At 38.9% G+C, this 21,230-nt stretch overlaps 1 protein-coding gene across 4 annotated transcripts in view; it reads right to left on the reverse strand.

Moving 5' to 3' along the window:
- The window catches only part of NPAS2 (neuronal PAS domain protein 2), a 72,731-nt gene that overhangs the window by 27,402 nt on the left and 24,099 nt on the right, over window positions 1-21,230 (reverse strand). For all 4 annotated transcript variants that reach the window (XM_063126260.1, XM_063126259.1, XM_063126262.1 and 1 more), the window contains exons 2-7: window positions 15,472-15,525; window positions 11,854-12,002; window positions 11,227-11,318; window positions 8,631-8,720; window positions 4,347-4,467; window positions 2,928-3,041 (exon numbers count right to left, since the gene is read on the reverse strand). In XM_063126260.1, the coding sequence (XP_062982330.1) occupies window positions 2,928-3,041; window positions 4,347-4,467; window positions 8,631-8,720; window positions 11,227-11,318; window positions 11,854-12,002; window positions 15,472-15,525 (620 nt within the window). The remainder of the gene's footprint in view (window positions 1-2,927; window positions 3,042-4,346; window positions 4,468-8,630; window positions 8,721-11,226; window positions 11,319-11,853; window positions 12,003-15,471; window positions 15,526-21,230) is intronic.

The raw sequence follows: 21,230 nt of genomic DNA on the forward strand, positions 1-21,230 counted from the left end.
ATTCCATTCTTATTAAAGAACTATGTTTAATATAGGTGTTATAAACTAAGAACACAATCCTATGCATGTCTACACAAAAGTAAACCTCACTGAGTGCAATGGGGCTGATTAGCAGGCATAGGAGTATACGATTGCAGCCTTAAACTATAGTAAGGAAAAGGAGGCACTTACATAGACTAGATTCTATTATATAGATTCTATATAGATTCCTGCATTGAGCAGGGGGGCTCTTATAGGCCCCTTCCAACTCTACTATTCTATGATTCTATATGAGATGGCTTTTTCTGATCTGTGCCATTCAGACTGATAATGGCCTAAAACTCTTCTTCCTTACATCCTAGGTTTCTATGTGCAGGGCTTTCTACCCCCTGAATGGGACCATTGAAATATGCAATCCAGGGCTTGATTTCTGAATGTTATAGTCAATATATCATGATGTTCTGCTGCTTGTATATTGATTGCACCTCTAAACAAAAAGGCGATAAAATCCCTAGAAGGTATAATTTTTTAAAAAACACCCTGTTATATTACATTTACTTTGCAACTGAATTCAGCATGTGTTTTAGCAAATTATAGAATCTACTGTATAATCTCTATATAGAATAGAGAGTACCCGTAGTACCCTGAGTAAATTTTGCCTCATTAATAAGAATTAAGAAAATAGGGTCAGTCCAGAGAAATATGCATCCAAAAAGGATCTCCGCACATGCAAATTTAAATGTGCATTTGCATTAAAATGCAGATACACACTTGCCTCTGCATTGCCATTGTGCCCATTTCCACACGTGCATTACATCTGCCTTACACATATAACATTTCTGTCATGAATGAAGGGTGTTTCTGGATTAGGGCATCTGACAATTTATTTTTATTTTATTTATTAAACTTATATACCGCTCCCATAGCCAGGGCTGTCTGGGCGGTTTACAGAAATTCTAAAATTGAGGTAAAAACAAGTGTACAAAATTTAAAACTCTAAAACACAGGACATACACACATAAAGCATTAAAAACCGATTAAAAACTAAACATGTGGGTAATTAGGATGTGCCGCCATATGCCTGGGCAAAGAGGAAAGTCTTAACCTGGCGCCGGAAAGATAGCAGCGTTGGCGCCAGGCGAGCCTCATCAGGGAGATCATTCCACAGTCTGGGGGCCACCACCGAAAAGGCCCTATCCCTCGTTGCCACACTCCGAGCCTCTCTCGGAGTAGGCACCCGGAGGAGGACCTTAGATGTGCATAAAGACAAGTTAGTCCTTTTATATCAATAAATTCAGAAGACAGCATATTTTCTCATGATTTATAGGCTTTTATGTTGTTTCAGTTCTACAAGTTACGTTGGGTCAGTGTCATTTTGCATACTGTGGAATTGTGGTTTATGGCAAGCACAGTGAGATTTTTTTTAAAAAAAATTGCTGAACATGACCTATTTGGGCCAATGCCAGCAGCTTTTGAAGCACTACTCCCTGGAGTGAATTCAGGCAAATAGCTGAAGGAAAAACTAAGAATAACATGGAAGTAATAAAATATTGGTTTCCTTCATATACTTCTACATAGCAGCCTTTCATTAGGTCATATTAGTTTTCCATCCAGTAAGAAAGTTCTATTGTAAGCACCGAACAAAAACTGAATGTAATTCTCCTTTTTAGTAGTCTAAAAATACAAAAATATACCAACTGGGAATAATGGTACGGCTTCTGTAATGACATATTTTCACATCTACATCTCAGGAAGGTAAGAGAACAACTGACATTTGATCTACTCCCAGATGCCTTCAAGATTATGCATTTAAAAGCCTCAAAAGCATTCCCTGCAGCACTACAACTGAAGCACAAGTTGACTAGTTGAAGTGAATAAATTCTGCAGGTTCAAATCTTCCTAGATTCATGCTTCAGTTAAATCAAGTTTACTCACATAAACTCTGCTCTACATAGCAGTGGTTTTCAAGCTATGTTGCCAGCAACCCTAGGTTTTCACCTGGAGCACTCATTTGGTGGCCCTCCTAGGAAAGGTAACCAATAACTTACACAGAGACAGTATTAGGTTATAAGTTGACCAAAACTTTATTTGAGTTTGACATTGGCTGGATCCCCCAATTGGTCTGACATTGGCTTAGAGTTTGACATTGGCTGGATCCCCCAATTGGTCAGCCTGCCTGCTGGCTGATCCATACCATAGCCAGTGTGCTGTGAGGCTCCCACGGGGGGGGGGGGGGGTAGGCTAGAGCATGGGGTGACCATGTCATGGCGTGTGTCATTCACATGTCTCCTTCCCCGCTCCCCTTGGAGTGGTTGAGGCATACCAGCCCCCAAGCTGGGCTGCAACCCCACAGCCACAGCCACAGGAGCCCCCCTTTCCTGCTGGGATAGAGTGTGTGTACCCCTTAAAATAATCATTTTAAAAATACTTTAAATATTTTCCATTAAACATATAAACAAATGTTTAAAACTACTTTACAGAACAAATGGTTATTATATTGTATAAACATCCACATTGAGTTTGTAGTGCCAAAGTTACACTAGACATAAAGAGTTACACAAGTTTTATATTCAAAACTTAAGACATTAAATCTTCCCAAAAATATCTTTGAGTGCCTGGGGGGTCTGAAGTCATTTGCTTTTTTGTTAACGGAAATAAAAAGTGGAAACCACATCTTTATGGAACTAGCATCCCCCTAATCCATCTACTGTGGGGAGTGAGCTTCTCGCTTACTACTCCTTGCCAAATCCTGATATGTCACCCTTGAACCTGAATTGTTTTCCATCCCTTTGTTACCTCTATACATGCTGCTGTTACTAATAGAGACTAATTCTTTATGGCTTACAGGCATTATTACATCATTGCAAATGCTTTTTTAAGTGCTAAAAAAGGAATATTTTTACATAGATTGAGTTATTGGTTTTATTTTTAGAATAGTTGAAACTTACCACGGCTGCAAGATAGAAAGTTCCCTACGAATTTTATGTATTCATATGTTGGAAACTCCTTTGGGTTCAGACTTCCTCTCAGAAGATGACAATAAAATTCTAAATCATCATCAGCTGGAATGTTTAAAAAAAGTATCAAAAAAGTAAGACAAATTATGTATTTCTTGTGGCCCACATAAATTTGCTGCATGAATCTAGGCTGCTCAAAGTGGCAGGTTGCTTACCTGTAACTGTAGTTCTTCAAGTGGTTATCTGTGCATTCACACATATGGACTCTGCGCCTCCATGAAGCCACAATTCAGGAAACTTCTAATCTTCTGAATAAGAGAGAATCTTTCAGGGACACATCCAGCAAGGCGGTCAAAAGAAAACTGAGGAGGCAGACGGGAACCCGTTGGGATATGCATAGTGAGACGGTGGGGGAGGTTTCCCGCCAAAAAATAGCATTCCTTAGCTTTAGAAGTTTCCCGAATCGTGGCTCCACGCAGGCGCAGAGCCCATATGTGTGACGCACAAAGATAATGAAGAAGAACTATAAATAGGTATTTCTCATCAATACGTAATGCCAAAGATTGAGTTAACTCTTATCCCATTATTCAGTATCATTCCATGAAATAAATTACCCAAGGTTCTGTGTGTATGTGTGTGTGTGCAACAGAAAGCAAAGCAATTCAAAATCAACCTGACACTCCGAAACTTTTATTGTTGCCTTTCTTCCTTTTAAAGAATATAAAATTATTCCTTTTTTAAAAAAGACAGATTTCAAAATGTTTCCCTCTTATTAACTTTGGATCCCTGATCTCTATTGTGATTTTAAAACGAATTCTTAGAATTTTTCACAATTGTCATTTGTAACAAACATATACTTCATTAGAATATTTATACACATACTGATACTCTGAAAAGGAGTGAAGTATGATCTTATCATATTTTTTCAAAAAAATATGACTAATCTTCCATTGCAAAAAGACTTTTCCTTAGTCCACTCTTAAAGAGTCAACAAGGTATTATTAACATAGCTGCAAATAATCTCATTTTGAAGTACAATAAATGCAATTTTAATTTAAAAATTGTACAGAAGTATAGTATCCTATGGAATAATTCCCATAAGCCTGAAAGTGAAAAATAATATCTGAAACAAATGCAATGTGCTTGCAGGCAAAACATTCATAAATATTACATGTGCAGACCTTTACAAGAGAAACAAATCTTAGACTCCTATGATTTTTGTTCAGTGACCATAGTAAAGTAACCTATGGGGGCTGCATCTTCTTGCTATGACATATGCATTCGTGCATGGCTAATCACTCCTTCAAGTTGGGTTGTTGTTGATTTCTTGTTCTGCTTGGTTTTAATATTTATTAAATCACAATAAAGTAGGTTTTTTTTAAAAAAAAAACATAGTAAAGTAACACTCACATTTTAAGTAATCTGATGAGACAGTATCCATCAGAAGCATATGAGATGATAATATTTTATAAATGTCTGAATGTTCTTGTTCTGGGAGGAATTTTAACAAATTCTGATCCATTACATCAGACTGTAAATGACAAAACAATGTTCATTATCAAAAAACAGAAAAATAGCCAGTCACATTTTTGCAATCACTTTATAATTAACGAATCTAAAGTCTAAAACAAAATGCCTAGTTCGCAAATGTAATATTAGAAGTGTGCATGCAGATCTATGGTTTTATATTAAATGTGCTCATTGGACAGTGGGAACAGCGATGGGATACAAAGTGACCCATGTGCATCCTTAAGGCACTGGTGGGAAACCTGCAGTCCTGCAGATATTGGTGGACAACTTCTCACACCATCCCTGAATATTGGTTACGCTGGCTTGGGCTGGTGGGAGTTGAGGTCCAACAACATCTGTAGGGCCACAGGTTGCCCACAGCTGCCCTAAGGTGTTTCCCCATGTGAATGGGGATCTTGCTCATTTTTATCTTCTACTTGCAATCCTCACACTTTATTAAATGCCCCAGGGTGGTCCCTCCTCATGTCTAACCCTCAGAAGTAGCTTTTCATGGGATGAGAAGGGCTTCTATGAGAATAGGTAGTTTGGAAAGCACTGTGGTGAAATATGCAGCAGCACTTTGGATGTGTGTGGTATTTCTATTTCCTTCAAATAACAGACAGAGAATTGTTCTTCCTATGTGTGTGAATTAGGGATATCAATTTTTAAGGCATCTTTAATATTTTCTTTTAATACTCCATTATATCATTATGTTTACTGCAATCAGGCGTAGCATGAAACTCTACAAAAAATAAAAACTACTTGTCAGCCAGCATTGCACACGTAAAATAGCAAAGACTATAAAAATATCGTAAAAACTTAGAAGTAATCAGAATTTTCAGCCAATAAGAAGCAGCCCTGTCCATCAGATGGTTCGTTATGGAAACTCTACTGCATCATCTCCACTCTACTAATCTTTGAGGCTGCTAAGATGTTAAATTCACCCATTAGGTGAGACAATGTTTGGAAAAATGCACAAAAAAGCAGCCAGAATAAGTCATGTAAGAACTCTTCAAAAAATCATTAAAATCCATTTTACCTTCAATTAAAAATAGGTTACAGCTTCCCCACTATGAAAAATATAGAATCATAGAGATGTAGGAACTGTGGAGATTATCTAGTCTAGTCCAACCCTGTTCAATGCAGGATGCAACTACAGTATCCCTCACAGTTGGCCATCTAGTCTCTGCTTTAATACCTTTGAGGAAGGTTAGCCAACCACCTCCCAGGGCAGCTGTTTGACAGTGAAACAGCTCTTACCATCAGGAAGTGTCCTCCAATGTTTAGACAAAATCTGTTTCCTTGCAATTTCTATTCATTGGTTCTAGTCTGGCCATCTGGAAAAAAAATCTGTTCCATCTTCTGTATGAAAGCCTTCGGATATTTCAAGACAGTTATCATGTGTCCCCTTAATCTTTTCTTCTCCATGCTAAACATACCCAGCTCTTTCAACTGTTCCTCTTAGGACATGATTTCCAGAGACCTCACCATCCTGATTGGCTTCTTCTGGGCTTGCTACAACTTGTCATGGTCCTTCATAAAATATGGCACCTATAACTGGACAGAGTACTCCAGATGTGGCCTGACCAGTGCAAAACAGAGTGGAACTGTCACTTACTGTGATATGGACACTATGCTTCTGTTTATTCATCCTAAGATTGTATTAGCATTTTTTAGCAGATGCATTGCAATGCTGGCTCATATTCCACTTATGTTCAACGAAATCACTTAAATAATTTTCACATGTACTGTTGCCAGACCAACCAACCCCAATCATATTCTTGTGTATCTTTGATTTTTTTTGTACCAAAATATGTTTACATTTATCTTTGCTAAGTTTCATCTTGTTGGTTTTAGCCCAGCCTGTCAAGACAGTTTTGAATCTAGATTCCATCTTCTATGGTGTTAGGTACCTCTCTCAGCTTGTGTCATCAGCAGATTTGATAATCACCCCCTCTACTCCTAATTCAGCGGCATTTATAAAAAAATGTTGAACAGCACAGGGTCTAGGCCAAAGCCCTGAGGCAAACCCTCTAGTTTAACCCAGAGCCATTAATAACCACTTGCTGGATATGGTTCTTCAACCAGTTGTGGATCCACAAAACAGTAGCAACAAGGATATCATGGAATACTCTGTTAAATACTTTGCTGAAATCTAAATATAGTGTCCATGGCACTTCCAAGATCTACCATACTAGTAACTCTGTCAGCACAGGAAATGAAGTTGGTCTGGCATGATCTCAATAAACCCATGCTGGTTCTTGTAATCAATGCATTCTTTTCTAGATACTTGCCCAGTATCAATTTCATACGAACCAATCTGTAGTTTCATGGATCTGCCTTATCTCCCTTTTTTTAAGACAGGGACAATATTTGCCCATCTCAGGTCTTCTGGCACCTCACCCAATCTCCAAGAAATCTCAGAGATTACAGATAGTAGCTGTGAAATAACATCCACAAGCTCCTTCAGCAGTCTGGGGTGTAATTCAACTGGCCCGAAGGCTTGAACTCATTTTAAGTTAGTGTTTTCTCATTATCTCCTTAGCTAACCTGGGGGCTGTCTACATGTTCTTGAAGCCCTGAGGTGGCTCCGCGGTGGCGCTTTATCAATTATACACAGAGAACCTTTTCTGCCATCTAACCTCACTCCATCCTCAATGCGGAGGTGTGGCCGGGCAGATGGCGACCCCTGATTGGTCACCATCCACCTGGGTAGAGGGCAGGCCTGACTGTCAGAAACCCTGCACTTTCACTGTGCATCAGTATTAGCCGTTGCCACCCCGACACAGCAAAAGCAGGGGTTTCTGCTTATCGTGGTGGTAGGGAAAGGAAAGGAACCTCTCATGCAAGCACTGACTCCTGGAGGGATGCCAGCTTTTGCTGACGTTTTCGTGGAAGGCATTATAGCGGGGTGGTTTGCCATTGTCTTCCCCAGCTGTTATTACCTTTCCCCCAGCTAACTGGGTACTCATTTTACCGACCTCGGGAGGATGGAAGACTGAGTCGACCCGAGCCGGCTGCCTGAAACCAGCTTCCGCTGGGATCGAAATCAAGCCGTGGGGAGAGTTTCAGCTGCAGAAACTGCTGCTTTACCACTCTGCGCCACACGAGGCAACCCTCCACTATATATGCAGCCCCCTGGGCTGTAAGTTCCTGCTGATATTCTTTGTTTTACTTTTCCTAGGTTGAACACAATTCCCTTTGTGAGAAAAGAATGAGGCAAAGTAGCAGCTGCGCCTTCTCCTTGTCACCTGTTAACACTGTCAAATTCCCCAAGAAGTATACTCAAACTTTCATTTTGATTCTTCTAGCTCCAAACACAGTCAAACAACAATTTTCTTGTTTTTAGTATTTCTCTCAAGCCTCAGCTCATTCAGGCTTTACCCTTCCTGCTGTTATTCTTACATTCTATTGTACTCATACGTCATTATACATCCCTCCTTCTATCTCCTGTACATGTCCTTTTAAAGTCCTAGCTCCTCAAAGAGCTCCCAGTGTAGCCACACTGGCTTCTTTACATGTCTTCCACTTTTCACTGGAATAGCTTATGCCTTCATATTTCACTTTTCAGCATCTCCCATACCTCTTGAACTCTTTTCTCCCTCATAATTTCTAGCCATGAGATCAGACCCAACTTTTCTCCCAGCACTTTGAAATCATCTTTTGTACAGGTCCGGGTACGTGTTCATCTGTGCTGTTTTCAATCCTTGCTATCACAAATGCCAAGATGATGTAGTCACTTTTCTACAAGGTTCCCACCACTTTTAATTCATCCATCAGTTCTTCCTGTTAGTCCAGGAGTAGTATCTATCCAACAATGTCTGAGTACTGGAGTGAATGACATTGCACTAGTGTAAACCAACTTTAGCATAAGGACAATAGTGCTTGCCAGTGTGATAGGTTTCCATTATTTGCGCTAGCACATGGATACCACTGGATCCTGCCCTTGGATAGCAGATCTCCTTGTTCTTTCCTCTGTCTCTGAGAAGGTGAACTTGTCATCAAAACAAGGCAAGAATTGATAATGTGCTTGGTAAATGTTTCTCTTTCTACCCATAAAAAAGGACTGGTCTCTCTTGAGTGAGAGGAACTACCTTATAGGTTGTGGTTTTATCCAGACATCCTCGTGCACAGCAACAAGGTTAGCATAACTAGGCTGCAAAATAAATGCAAAAGATTACTCACTGGTAAATGTCCAAGAAGAGGTGTGATACTGTCAGAAACATACACAATGCTTCCATCTGTGGTAACAGCTATAACAAACCCATCTAATGCCTGAAAGAAAGAAGATAACAGAAGTATGGCTAGAAATTTTATTGGCTATAAACTGGTCATGCACACATTTTAGTTGTAGATCAGAAGAAAGTTTCTAATTATCAGAAGTGTAAAATCTTAAAAAGATTCTCTCAAAGGATCTCAGTGGTTCAAAGCAAAGGTGGATGTATTTATACAGGATATTTTATTATTTCAATCTTGTAGCTTAGCTAAAGCCTACTGAGATCAGGAAGAGGGTTTTTTTTTATCCCCTGACAGCCTGTGTTTAATTCCCTTTCACTGTACTGTTAGAAGCTGTTACGATGTCGGGGCTGGAATATTTGGTGGCAGAACAAAAGAAAAAAACACCTTGGAAAAATTTACTAGATGGAATTTTCTTCATGCTTTGGCTGAATTTAAAAGTTACTAGTGGTAGCTTCATTAACTTGTTTTTCCAGTTCTTTAGTATTTTAAAACTGCTTCTGTCACTATCAGAATTTTAATTTTTTCAAAAATTGTTTTAAAAACAAAATTAAATGGAAAATTCCATCCAGAGTCTATGGCATACACAAAAGTAATCTGAAGAATTAATTACCTGGTCTGAAATTACATTAATTACTTGGACTATACGTTACCTGTTGTACGTCTCCTCAATCAGTGAAAACACTTTTATAGCTAAAGTGTGTCTGTATATCACTTACTCGTTCCTGAATTGGTTTATATGACACTTATGTTCCATTTCTCACCACCCCAAAAAAGCAGGATAGCCAAATTTTATTACATTTTTCAATTTTGTGTTTGCAATCATGAAGGTACTATTTTCCCCAGAAATGAAGCAAAGATTCTAAGAATTTGAATGAGCCTTTGGGAGATTCATCAGTCCCATAAACTACATTTTGCCATAAAACATTTTTGTATTATTGGAGCACTTAACCCAGAGAAGAAGGAATTCTCCAGAGACAACTCTGTTGGGCTTGTTACTGTGGAGATTTGTTTGTGTAAATAATTTATTTATTTTGAATCCATTATACATTCTACAGATGGACCCTCATCAGGATGTTATGGGAGAATCACGTCAATGTAGCCAAACATGACTCTATTTTTACTTCTCAGTTTGCAAACAGTTTGTGCAACAGAAGGATGGCACACTTTTCAGCAAAGATTACTCAGCTGAAGCAGCCACGTCTGTACTAAAGAAAGCTGATAACAGCTGCAAGCCAAGCAGAAATTCAACAGGTGAAGCCTTTGTTGCTCTGCAGATGCAATGATGGGACAAAAAACTTGACCTGCTGATGTTTTAGTTGTTACACAGCTATTAAACATAGGTGAGCCCTGCTAGAAAAAGGCTTAGCAAATAATAATAGTAATACTACTAATAATAAGAAAAACCATTATAAAATGTATGCCATGTCTTCTCATTTTAAATTTGAGGCAATTCAATGTAATTAATGTCTATCAAAATGCATATATGCAAATATGGAAAATTCAGTTTCATATCAAGCCCAAACGACAATCACTAAAAACCTTCTGGAGGCTCTTATTATAAAATATTAAAGTAACTTAACAGGATGTAACTGAAAGGCCATCATACTTAATATGTTTCTGCTAAGAGTTTAACAGCGCAATCCTATGAATGTCTACTCAGAAGTAAATCCCGATTGAGTTCAATGTGTATAATATTGCAGCTTAAAAAACTGTTACAGGATAAGCGTGTTAATGATAGTAGATAGGAATAATGGATGTTCTCTGGATGTCTACAGTGTATCTAACAATAGGACTTTGGACATTTAGATATCAAAACACCAATGCAATTTATTGATAAGACGGCAGTATAATTAGCTAGTCTAATTTAACTAGCCTAATGCATTAGGTGCTTAGGGAACGAACACAAAATGGCTGCCCGTATAGTAAACTGAAAATCTTTGCTAGCTTACAAAGTACCTTTGTAACTAACTACAAATTACACCGTAGGTCAATAATCATGAGTCATAATTGTCAAGTTTTTATTTTTATTTTTGATACTAAATTACAATATTTTGGAATAAAAGCACAAGAAAGAATGCATAAAAGCTATATTTTTTTCCTTTGTTATTAGCAGTAGACTTGCTTTATGATTAGCAAGCTTGCGACCTGATAAATCTAACTGTATCTATTGCTTTTAAATTATATATTGTTTCAACTTGGATCATGGTTTAATTTGTTTTTAACTGTGTATATTTATTGTTTTATAATGTATGTTTTTATCTGTACACCACCCTGAGATCTTAGTGATATAGAGCAGGATATAAATATTTTAAATAAATAAATACATATTAAATATTTTTATGGAGCAATCTTATGCATGTTTACACAGTATTAGTCTACAACTCCCAACATTCCCCAGCCAGCACGGTTTTCTGTCTCTTTTTTTTATTGTAGAGCTCCCTGACCTCTACAATTGAAGACTAAAATTGCCCAGTTTGCCAAGCCAGAGTTTACTTTAGAAGAACACACTCATTCACAATTAGGCAAAAATTGCATTTTTCACCTCCAACATCAACTGGGTGAATTCTTCATTGCTGAGAAAGGAAGGCTTCCACTCCTGCTGGATGTCACAAATCTCTGTCTGTGATGAGAATTCTAAACAAATAAAAATATGTTATATAGCTACCAATAAGGCAATATGTACAGCTTACATGAGAGAAAACCACCCTTTCTCCTCTTCCTGAATTTTATAGAGAGGAAGTTGCACAGTCCCATCCTTATTCTCGTCCATCAATCCCACACCTGAAATTTGCCACAGTGACAAGAGCATGGCCATCCTGCTTTTTACGCTGGCCAGTTAACTGGGAAATTTCAATGTTTCCCTCCCACTAAGAATATAGCTCATACTTCCTGTTGTATAATAACAAAACAGCTGCCAAGTTCCAAAAGCAGGAGAATGTAAAGAAGCCCAGCAGAGAGCACCACTCTCCCTCCAAAGGTAAGGGATGCTTTCAGTGGTGAATTACTAAAAAGAGAGATGACAGAGTTCAAATCTGCCCAGATCTTCCTGTTTGGAGATTTGCTCCTTAATTGAAGACGTGTAAAGGCTGGATGGGTTTAGTCAGTGCTGAGAAGGAGGCACTGTCTTCGGCATCCTGACTAGCAGGAATTGGTTGTTTTATTTTGTTACCATTATGTTTCTGAAGGAACCCAATGACTTTTTCAAGTACTGTGGTTTTGTCCATTTTACGAGTGTTTCCTGGAAGCATTGAGCTGAGCTCCTTGATGAGAATGTTGAACTGGTCACGCCTCTTCTTTTCAGACTTGTTACGTGAAGCCCTAATGAACAGGAGAAAAGTGTTACTAGGCACAAAAATGCAAGCATTTGGAATTATTTCTTATTATAGTGTATTATTAAGGACAGTAGTTCTTCACATCAGAATCCAGAGAATGAAAGCTGGCATGAGATGAGGTCTAAAGTAATGTTTTCTCCCCCACTCATTTTCTGTCTTACCTCAGAAAAGGGAGTTTAGTGCAAGGAAGAGAGCACTAAGTTTGGATACAACAGCATAAGATTTATACTGGGCTAGGCCTGCCTCCACTTGCCCCACACAGGTTCCAGATGTTCGAATATGGCCTACATATGTAAAATCCAATACATGTAGGTCAAAATTATTACTGGATTTTTCTGGGGGATCAATCAAGCAATTCTGGCTTATGCATAGGCCATATTGAGATGCTCTTTCCTCACATGGATGTGCAGGCGGGTGAAATGGAGCAAGAGCACTGGGTGAGAGGGGAGGGCAGGTGTGTACCCAGTCCCTCCTATGCAATGAGCCAGTTTAGGAAAAGATATTGTCCAACCTATCAATGAAAGCCACTGGAAAAGGAGGGTTTTCCCACATGGTAAATGCCACTCTTCTCCATGTAGCAGCACATACAAATGAAATAATGAGCACATAAAGCCTGACATCACCTCATGCTGATCTGCTCTCCATCTCATGGAGAAAAGTATTGCTTCCAAGTGGGGACATTACATTATTTTCCCCACAGACATGAAAAAGTTTCAGTTCATATGCTAATCATATGCGTGAATACAAGACTCATATTTGCAATGTTCAGGAGTATCATTTATGGCAAAAGCTCCTTGTGAATTGTAAAGGAATGAACTTATTCACTTCTATATTCTGTAGAATATCTAGTATGGAATAGTGCCCTTCTGTTATCATGATAATACATGGATTAGAAAAAGAGAGAGCTAAGCAACAGAGTAACATGACCTATATTATCAAAGGAAAGCTGCAGGGAATGAAGAAATAGGAAAAGAGATAAGAGTGAATCAAATAGCAATGCCCAGACTATATTTTTTTTCATTAGGAAAAAAAAGAAAAGAAACATGGTGGGGGTAACGAAACCAGATGCATTCTAAAGGCTCTATATAAGCCCGTCAATCTTCTGGTTTCACAAAAATAAAGATGTCAAGAAAGGGGGAAGAAAAACTACTAGCAAACAGCTGCTGTAAAATTCCAGATGTCAGCCAGATCTGATAGTTATTATAGCCTTTTATTCTAACAAAACCTTTCCTACTTTCTCAGACACCCCAAATTGGATGATAGCAATCTCTTTTATGCAGCCTTATCAGTATAGTTGTACCAACATGAAATACAGGAGCCTCGTGCCAGTTTTGAACATAAAACGAAATATGTAATGCTCCATTGAAATGTTGTCCTTGTTGTCCCTAGCTTTTAATTTCTCCTTATAGTGTTGCTTTACCCTCTTGGAACTACATCAGGCAGAGGCATGGTATGCATAGAATCTCCAAGGGCACATTCCCCTGCCTCTTGGCTCATGTCCAAAATGTTGTTGTTATTCCTATCAGCACTCCAACTCCTTTTCCTGCAGTGTAGAAGAGCTCCATACAAGATGTAGTCCCACTTTGACAATTTCTGTTTATTAAGTTTATCTTACTTATTATTATTAAAATCTAATAAACAATGTTTTAGAGGCATCTTAGATAGAACTTCCTCTTCTTCCTTCTGTCCCCTATCCAGGGATAAACTCAATTCCCTTTAAAAAAAACTGTCCCGTAAAAAAGTAACTTCTGCTCCCTGCAACTATGGCTCCATGACAACTTTTGCCTCTACCTATGGTGAGGGTGGATTGGGGGAGAACACCAAGAGAAGACTGGGGAATAGAAACTCTGTTTGCAATCGAGCCCTAGTAATATAGGAGGTGGGCAGCAGATTTTTTTCCCTAGACATCGTTCCTTCTATCAGGCTGTTAAGTGGAACAGGGTGAATAAAAAGTGAATTAGAAGTGATAATGGTACTGAAACTATTATTTATCCAAGGATGGAAAAGAGTGGTTTGTCTGCTCTGGGAAAATGTGTTTTCCTCATGACTGATATGTTAGACTGGGGCAAGGTATATCTGGATCTACCAAGCACCAGATGCACTAGCTGAAGGGGAGGATTATGGGTGTTGGTGGCTCTTTTGATCTTGGAGAAGAAATTATATCTGTTCTTGATGGGATCACACTCCCCCCTCCTCTACATATCCTGATGGTGCTCCTGGGATCCAGCCTTGCAGCTGGATTCCCAGGTGGCAGCACTAGCCCATAATGCCTTTTATCAGCTCCATACCACTTGCCAGCTGTACCCTTATCTAGAGGACAGGAACTCTGCCACTGTCATATGTGCATGGCTAAATTCCAAGCCTGTCTGAGCCAATCTCTGCCTGACTTTAAGAAACGAGTGAAATCTTTCCTCTTTAGCTAGCCTTGGGGCAGCAAGCTGGTTTATTTTTATATTTTGAGATTTGTTTGGTTTTATGACAGCTGGCATAGTGTAGTGGCTAAGTGTGTTCCCAGTTCGAATTGCACCTCTGTCATAAACTCAGTAAGTGGCCTTAGGCCAGTCACTCTCTCTCAACCTTAGTTCCTCCATCTGCAATATGGAGTATAATAATACTGACATCTTACCAAGTTGTTATATGGATGACCATTAGATAACACATAAAAAGTGCTTGGGATGCTATAAGGTACTACAAAAATATTAAGTAGCATTATTAAGCACATGATGTTTTATTTTATTAGTTTCACATATTATTAAATATTATCCAGTGAAAAGGCAGTTAATCCATTTCTATAAATAAATAAATAAATGCCTATATCCAATATTTTATTCTCTATTAGTTTCATATATTATTAAACCTTACCTAGGGAGGAGGCAGTTAATCCATTTCTAGAATAAATAAATGAATGTCTGTATCTGATCTACTCTGTTCTGTATGTATAAGACCATCAGGTTTTCCCAAACGGATGCCCTCCAGATGTGTTGGACTAGAGAGGACCAGGTTGGGGAAGTTTGTATTAAGCAAACAGCAACCTTTTTGTCCCATTTACAAATAGTCCTGTGTATCTTCCACAAATTTACACTTTTCTCATAACAAAACAGACATTCGATCACTTTCTATCTTTCATTTTTCTTTTTTTCTTTTTCTTTTTACGTACTTCAAGCACTAAAAATATGTGTTTCATGGGAAGCATGAATTTTGTGTGTGTGTGTATTAGTTCAGATGCTATTCTCTGATAAGAAAACCAGTAACATCTGCCACAAGAAGGTCTTCAGATGGATCCCTTAAAAAAGGAAAACTAATAGTACAGAACACTTCTTTGAGATTCAATTGTTTTTCATGTTGTACAAGGCTTTCTTTTCTTTTCCTCCTCCTCCTCTCTTTTGATTGGTTAAATGACAAAAAATTAGCTTTATCAAGCATACAATTAAGTTCCCACAAAACTGAGTACTCACCTCTTTGCCCTGTCTTTTTCATCCTCATCCATTAGATTGTCTAAGCAGCTTTTTCTGTTGAAAGAATTTTGGATAGTTATAACACATAATTTCACTAGAGTTCTATAATGGTTAGATTTCCAACAGAATCACTGTTGCTTTACTTAATTCATCATGACACCTAAATGTATTTTTAAGCCAGTAGCTCTATGAATCATCGCTCAACCTCTTTGCTTGTTTTGGCCAGATTATGGCCACTTTGGGGCTGCAATCGTGCTCCTTTTTTATTTCTTTTTGCACAGTGAACAGGGTGTGGAGGGGGCTTCTCCTAGGCATCTTGAAGCATCCAGCACCTGGCTTCTTCCCAAGGGTCCTAACACAAACAGAGCAGGAATAACACCTCATGGGGCCCTGGGGAGGAACAGGGCCCTGGTTGATTAAAAGTGAGAAGCAGTAAGGTCCTGGCTTGCCATGGATGGCAGTGAAGCATTGCAGCGCATTTGGTACAACAGTGCTCCACTCAATACAGAGGCAGCCTGGTGTGGGATAGGAAGATTATACAGAGTGAGCAGGATTGTAGCCTGTGCCTTCAGCATTTCCCCCAACCATATATCCACTCTATCTTCTGCAGCTTTGGCAGAAGGCTTTGCGTTTTGTATCACAGCTTCTCTAATTAAAGAGAAACGGTTTGATCCTGTCTCTCGAAGTACATCTAAGAGAAGTCAGAACCATGAAAATGAATATTCTTCATCCTTAGCAAGCACAATATATTTAGATAATAAATAATAGCAACAACACTTCAGAGTTAAACTGTTAAAACTATTTGCATTCTCCAAATGGGATGTCAGGCATTATGACAACAGAGCTGTAAATTGAAAATCCATGACAGGATAATTCTTTTATTAGGAGCAACTAAAAGGTCACAAAGTAGAGAGCAAGCTGTTGAATTCTCCAAAACACTTTGCTTAACATCCAGCCTAAAGAAAAGTTTAGGTAAACTCAAAAGCTTGCTCACTAACACTTTAAAAGTATTGTTCTACTGGGGCTTTTGAATTTTCTCTGATGGTCCAACAGTGCTATTTCGTAGGGTGACCATATGAAAAGGAGAGCAGCGCTCCTGTATCTTTAACAGTAGCATAGAAAAGGGAATTTCAGCAGGTGTCATCCTTATATATGGAGAACCTGGTGAAATTCCCTCTTCATCACAACAGCTAAAGTGCAGGAGCTATACTAGAGAGACCAGATTTAAAAGAGGGCAGGGCACCTGCAGCTTTAACTGTTGTGATGAAGCGGAAATTTTCCCAGGTTCTCCATATATACAAATGGCACCTGCTGAAATTCCCTTTTCAATACAACTGTTAAAGGTACAGGAGCCCTGTCCTCCTTTTCATATGGTCACCCTATATTTCCAAAAACTTCCATCCCCTTCTGTGGTTTGCCTGACAATTTATTTTATGTATTTATTAATATATTTCTTAGCTGCATTTCAAGACCATGGGTATTTCTATTTCTGCCAGCATGTCTGACTGTGACATCATTGTAATGTTGAGTTCAGTTCAGAAAAGTCCAGAAACAGTAGAGGTCAGGAATCATAATTCCAAAACCAAAGCCATATGTTTAGGCAAAAGGAAAGTATTAGATATAGGCCAACTCTGATTCTAAACTAAATCCAGAACTGAAATTAGGATTCAGCAGAGCAAGATAGGCCCAAAAAAAGTCACCAAGAAAGGCATACAAGAACACCAAAGTTCTACTATGTTACAATGCTATTAATGATAGATTAGGATGAGCAAGCAGGAGACAGAAGAATTTTTTACCAGCATCCTCTGATACTAGAACATTAATTACTGTTATTGAATAAGACTTAGGTATTGGTTTACCACTTCCTTACAATGTCCTATAACCTATTTGAAGTTCCCCCAGCACAAGATGTTCCTCTATCTTGGTTATCCACACCCATTACATTCATAAAATTAGAGCCTTCTCTTATTCCCACTTTTAATTTACCCTGGGAGTGCTGTACTGTATTATGTATGTATCCTATCCTTTATTTATTTATAGATAGATTTTATAAGTTTTATGTAACAGTTTGAGATTTAACAATTCAGTTGAAATTGATAAGGGAAACTATCCTTTCTCCTTATCAAATATAAAAAGATGGAGGCAGGAAGTCGTTCCAAAAGGTATTTTGTTGACTCATTGTGCAGTTCAGCTGGGCTTGTCCACAGGTTGTTGGGAGTTTTTTGCATCCCGAGTATGGGATCCCTGATGACATTCTGCCTCTTATGTCTTAGCTAGACCTACCTGAAAGTCTGGGGCAGAGGGGGGGGAGACCTCGCGTTGTGAATAACACGAGATCTCACCCCCGTTTACACGTAAGTCGCAACAAACTCAAGAAGAGAGGCATTGCGCTTGCCATTTAAAAAAATGTTTTTTAAAGGGCTGGCTGCGCACGAGCGCTCAAGTGACTCAAGGTAAGTTTTTTTTAAAAAAAAAATGATTTCCCTGCTCCCCCCCCCCAGCCCTGAGGAGCGCTACACCCTGTGCACCACTCCCGGCTCCACGTGAGTAAAGGCCCATAAATGGGCCACACACTCGCGGTCTTGGGCTCAGCCTGAGACCGCGGGGAAAACCGGGGCCAACTGTAGGGCTGTATCCTGGGGCCAGGGAGAGATGATCCCTCCCTGATCCTGGGATCCCCTCTGTGTCATCTGGACGCACAGGGGCAATCCCAGGTATCAGCCCGGAATATAGCCTGGTCTAGCAAAGTCCATAGTCGCTGAGGTTCTTAGCTTTGTCCTCAACTTGGATCTACTGCTGTGCCTGGAAGGTTTCAGTGGTTCCCAGGTGTATCCTTTACCAAATTTACCTATAAGAAAGCTGCAAGCATTCTGGTCTGACTGAAACGTAGCAATCATCATTTGTGTCTTTGTAGATCAAAACTAATTTACTATAAAGCATTCTACATAGATCTGCATTTCAGGAATATTTGGATATTTCAGGAGTAGGTCACCAAGCTAACGTAACCCTATTGCTCCAGTATATTCACTGCCCCCTTGGCAGGGGTATACTTCAAGATGTTGTTTTTCATCTATAAAGCACTAAGGGGATTCGATCCTTACATATCCTAGAGAATGCTTTCCCAATGGGCTATTATAGTTTTTGAAACCATCCCAGGGCAGTCCTTACCAGCTTGGTGCCCTCCAGATGTGTGGGTCTACAATTCACATCATCTCAGTCAGCATGACTACTGGCTGGCTGGAATGATGGGAGTTGTAATCTAACACTTCTGGAGGATACCAGGTTGAGGAAGGCTGCCCTTGGGCGTTCTCTAATATTGACTATGCCACTCGAAAATGAAAAGTTTATTTTACCACAGCTTCTTCAAAAGTCCTTCCTCTGGACATTTGCAAAGGCCCAAACCAAACCTGCATATTTTCCAAAAATGGTGAAAAATGTTTCTAAATGGATTGGCTTTAAAGGCCTAGGACAAAAGGGTGTGACCTAGTTTTGCTTCTGGTACTGTATTTTAGAATTCAAATTGATTAATGTGTATTTTAGTTATTGGTTTTATTGGAGCTCAGTTTTATTGTTGTTACCTACCCCAAGACCAAGGTGGGCCAGAATCCAAATACATAAATACTGCTGCTCTCCTGTTTCAGCTACTATGAAACATTTTTAGCAACAACAACACCGCAACCAGCACCTTAAGGCTAGAACACTTTACTTACATCTAAATTTTAAAATGGTGTTTATATTCTTCCCTGTATTCGCCACTAGAACTGTTTAAGTACTATTCTGCGCTATTAAATGGCTATAATACCTCCCCGAATATTGCTCGGTAGCAAATAAAGCAATTTATAAAGCACAATCCTTCCCTTATCAGGGACAACAACATTAAGGCTCAATAAAGAGCACAAATTCTGATCAAAGGTCTGCCTATATGTCCATTTACTTTCACCTTTTGCCAACAGTCTTTGAAACCCTCTAAAAGAAATTTGTAGTGTAAATATCAATGAATGGATACTCCTTATGAACACTGCTATGAATCAGCCCTGTGCAAAATGGGCTGCTTCTGCTGTCTATGTTAAACCTTCCCCTGATCACACTTTACAGAAAAGAGAAGAACAAACAATTTAAACAAATATTCATCAATGAAGGCGGCCATCTGCACAGCTCAAAGCACTCTTTGGTGTGCCTATTCCCCTCCTAGCAATGCTAAACAGGATTAGCCTTGTGAACGCAGAACAGGAAAAGTAGGTCACTTCAGCAACACTGTTCCATGTGATGAATTGATGATGCGATTGTAATGGTCTGTTCACAGTCATCTCTCTCTCCCTTAGCTGATTACAGCAATGGAGGACCTATGAAGTTTGTCATAGGAGGCGTTATAAAGGCTGTGTGTATTCCAAGCATTCATGAGCTTCTCATGCAAGTGTTATCTGGCATTCTAAAACAAAAGCATGTGTTTAGCCTACGTAATTGCTGAGAAAACTGTATGGACAAAGACTGATAAAAGCTCAGAAACTAAAAAAGGACTTCTTGTGTTCCAGAGATGGTCATTCCTGTCCTGCAGAGTACTGTCTCCTTGGGCTTTTTCACACGAGCTAAATAAGGCACACTTGTGACTGGCAGCTCATGGAAGTTTTGATAACGTCGGCAACCTCCTGTACATCTCCCATGCAAGCCCCTGGTAATTCCATTTTAAAAAACAAAACCCTGTGATATCCTGATTCTGCTGAAATATCTCAGGATTTTCTGTGGTGTACAGAGGAAGTTGTGCTACAAATCATCCACTAGAGGGTGCTGTCCCACTCAGGGATATGAGCAGTGAAAGGAAGGGAAGTTTTCCATTATAGACTACATGGACACCCTCTCCAGTCATGTAATTTAGTCCCATTACAATTGCACAAGAGAACCAGGAAACACAATCTTCCCTTAATCTAAAGAAGACCCTTATCATACTATACTTGCTTTACACTGGACCACCAAAACAGACATATCTTTTCATCCTGCCATTCCTTACAAAAATAATAATTTAACTAATCTGAATCTTTGAGAAGGGATCAACTGTGTCAGAAGTGCAGAAACTGAGACGTGGGGACCTTTGTACATAATTGAATCAACACCAAATTCAAGTAAGCAACACTGGTTAGCACCGAATGGAGACCTGACTATTTTCAAAGAGGAACATTCCTATAATGGAAGCCATCAGCATTTTTTAATTAAAGTTAGGGAGTTGAAGTGCTTATTCTGCACAACTCAGCAATCTGGATTGTTTTTTTTCTTTTTTCTCGTTTTTATTGTGAATTTAACAAAAGAGAACAAAAATAAATCGTAAAAAAGAAAAACAAAGAAACATTACATACATAGGAATATCATCATTTTTTCATCAGATATACCATTCATAAAAAAGGGAGAAGGTTATGCATAGGTTTCAAGAAAAGCAGACCAAATATCCACATATTTATCCACTCGCAAGTGGTGTCTATATAACATCCATTCAAATGTTGATAGCATTGTCAAGTCCTCAGTCCATTGCATTATGGGAGGTGAACAATTATCCTTCCAACATGATAGTATAAGTCTTTTAGCTGTCATAAGGGCTCTAAAAATCCTTTTGCGCTGAGCATGTTAACTTCCAAGATGCCGGTAGGTAGTTTAGAAGGACATGCACATCGTTCCATATTAAAGATTGTTTCAGTACAAAGTTTATTCTTATTGTAACCTCCTCCCAAAAGGGGGCAACAATTATGGAAGTTAAACAAACACTTATTAAA

The sequence above is a fragment of the Elgaria multicarinata genome, chromosome 5 (genome assembly GCF_023053635.1).
Source record: "Elgaria multicarinata webbii isolate HBS135686 ecotype San Diego chromosome 5, rElgMul1.1.pri, whole genome shotgun sequence".
In the NCBI taxonomy this organism is placed as follows: domain Eukaryota; kingdom Metazoa; phylum Chordata; class Lepidosauria; order Squamata; family Anguidae; genus Elgaria; species Elgaria multicarinata.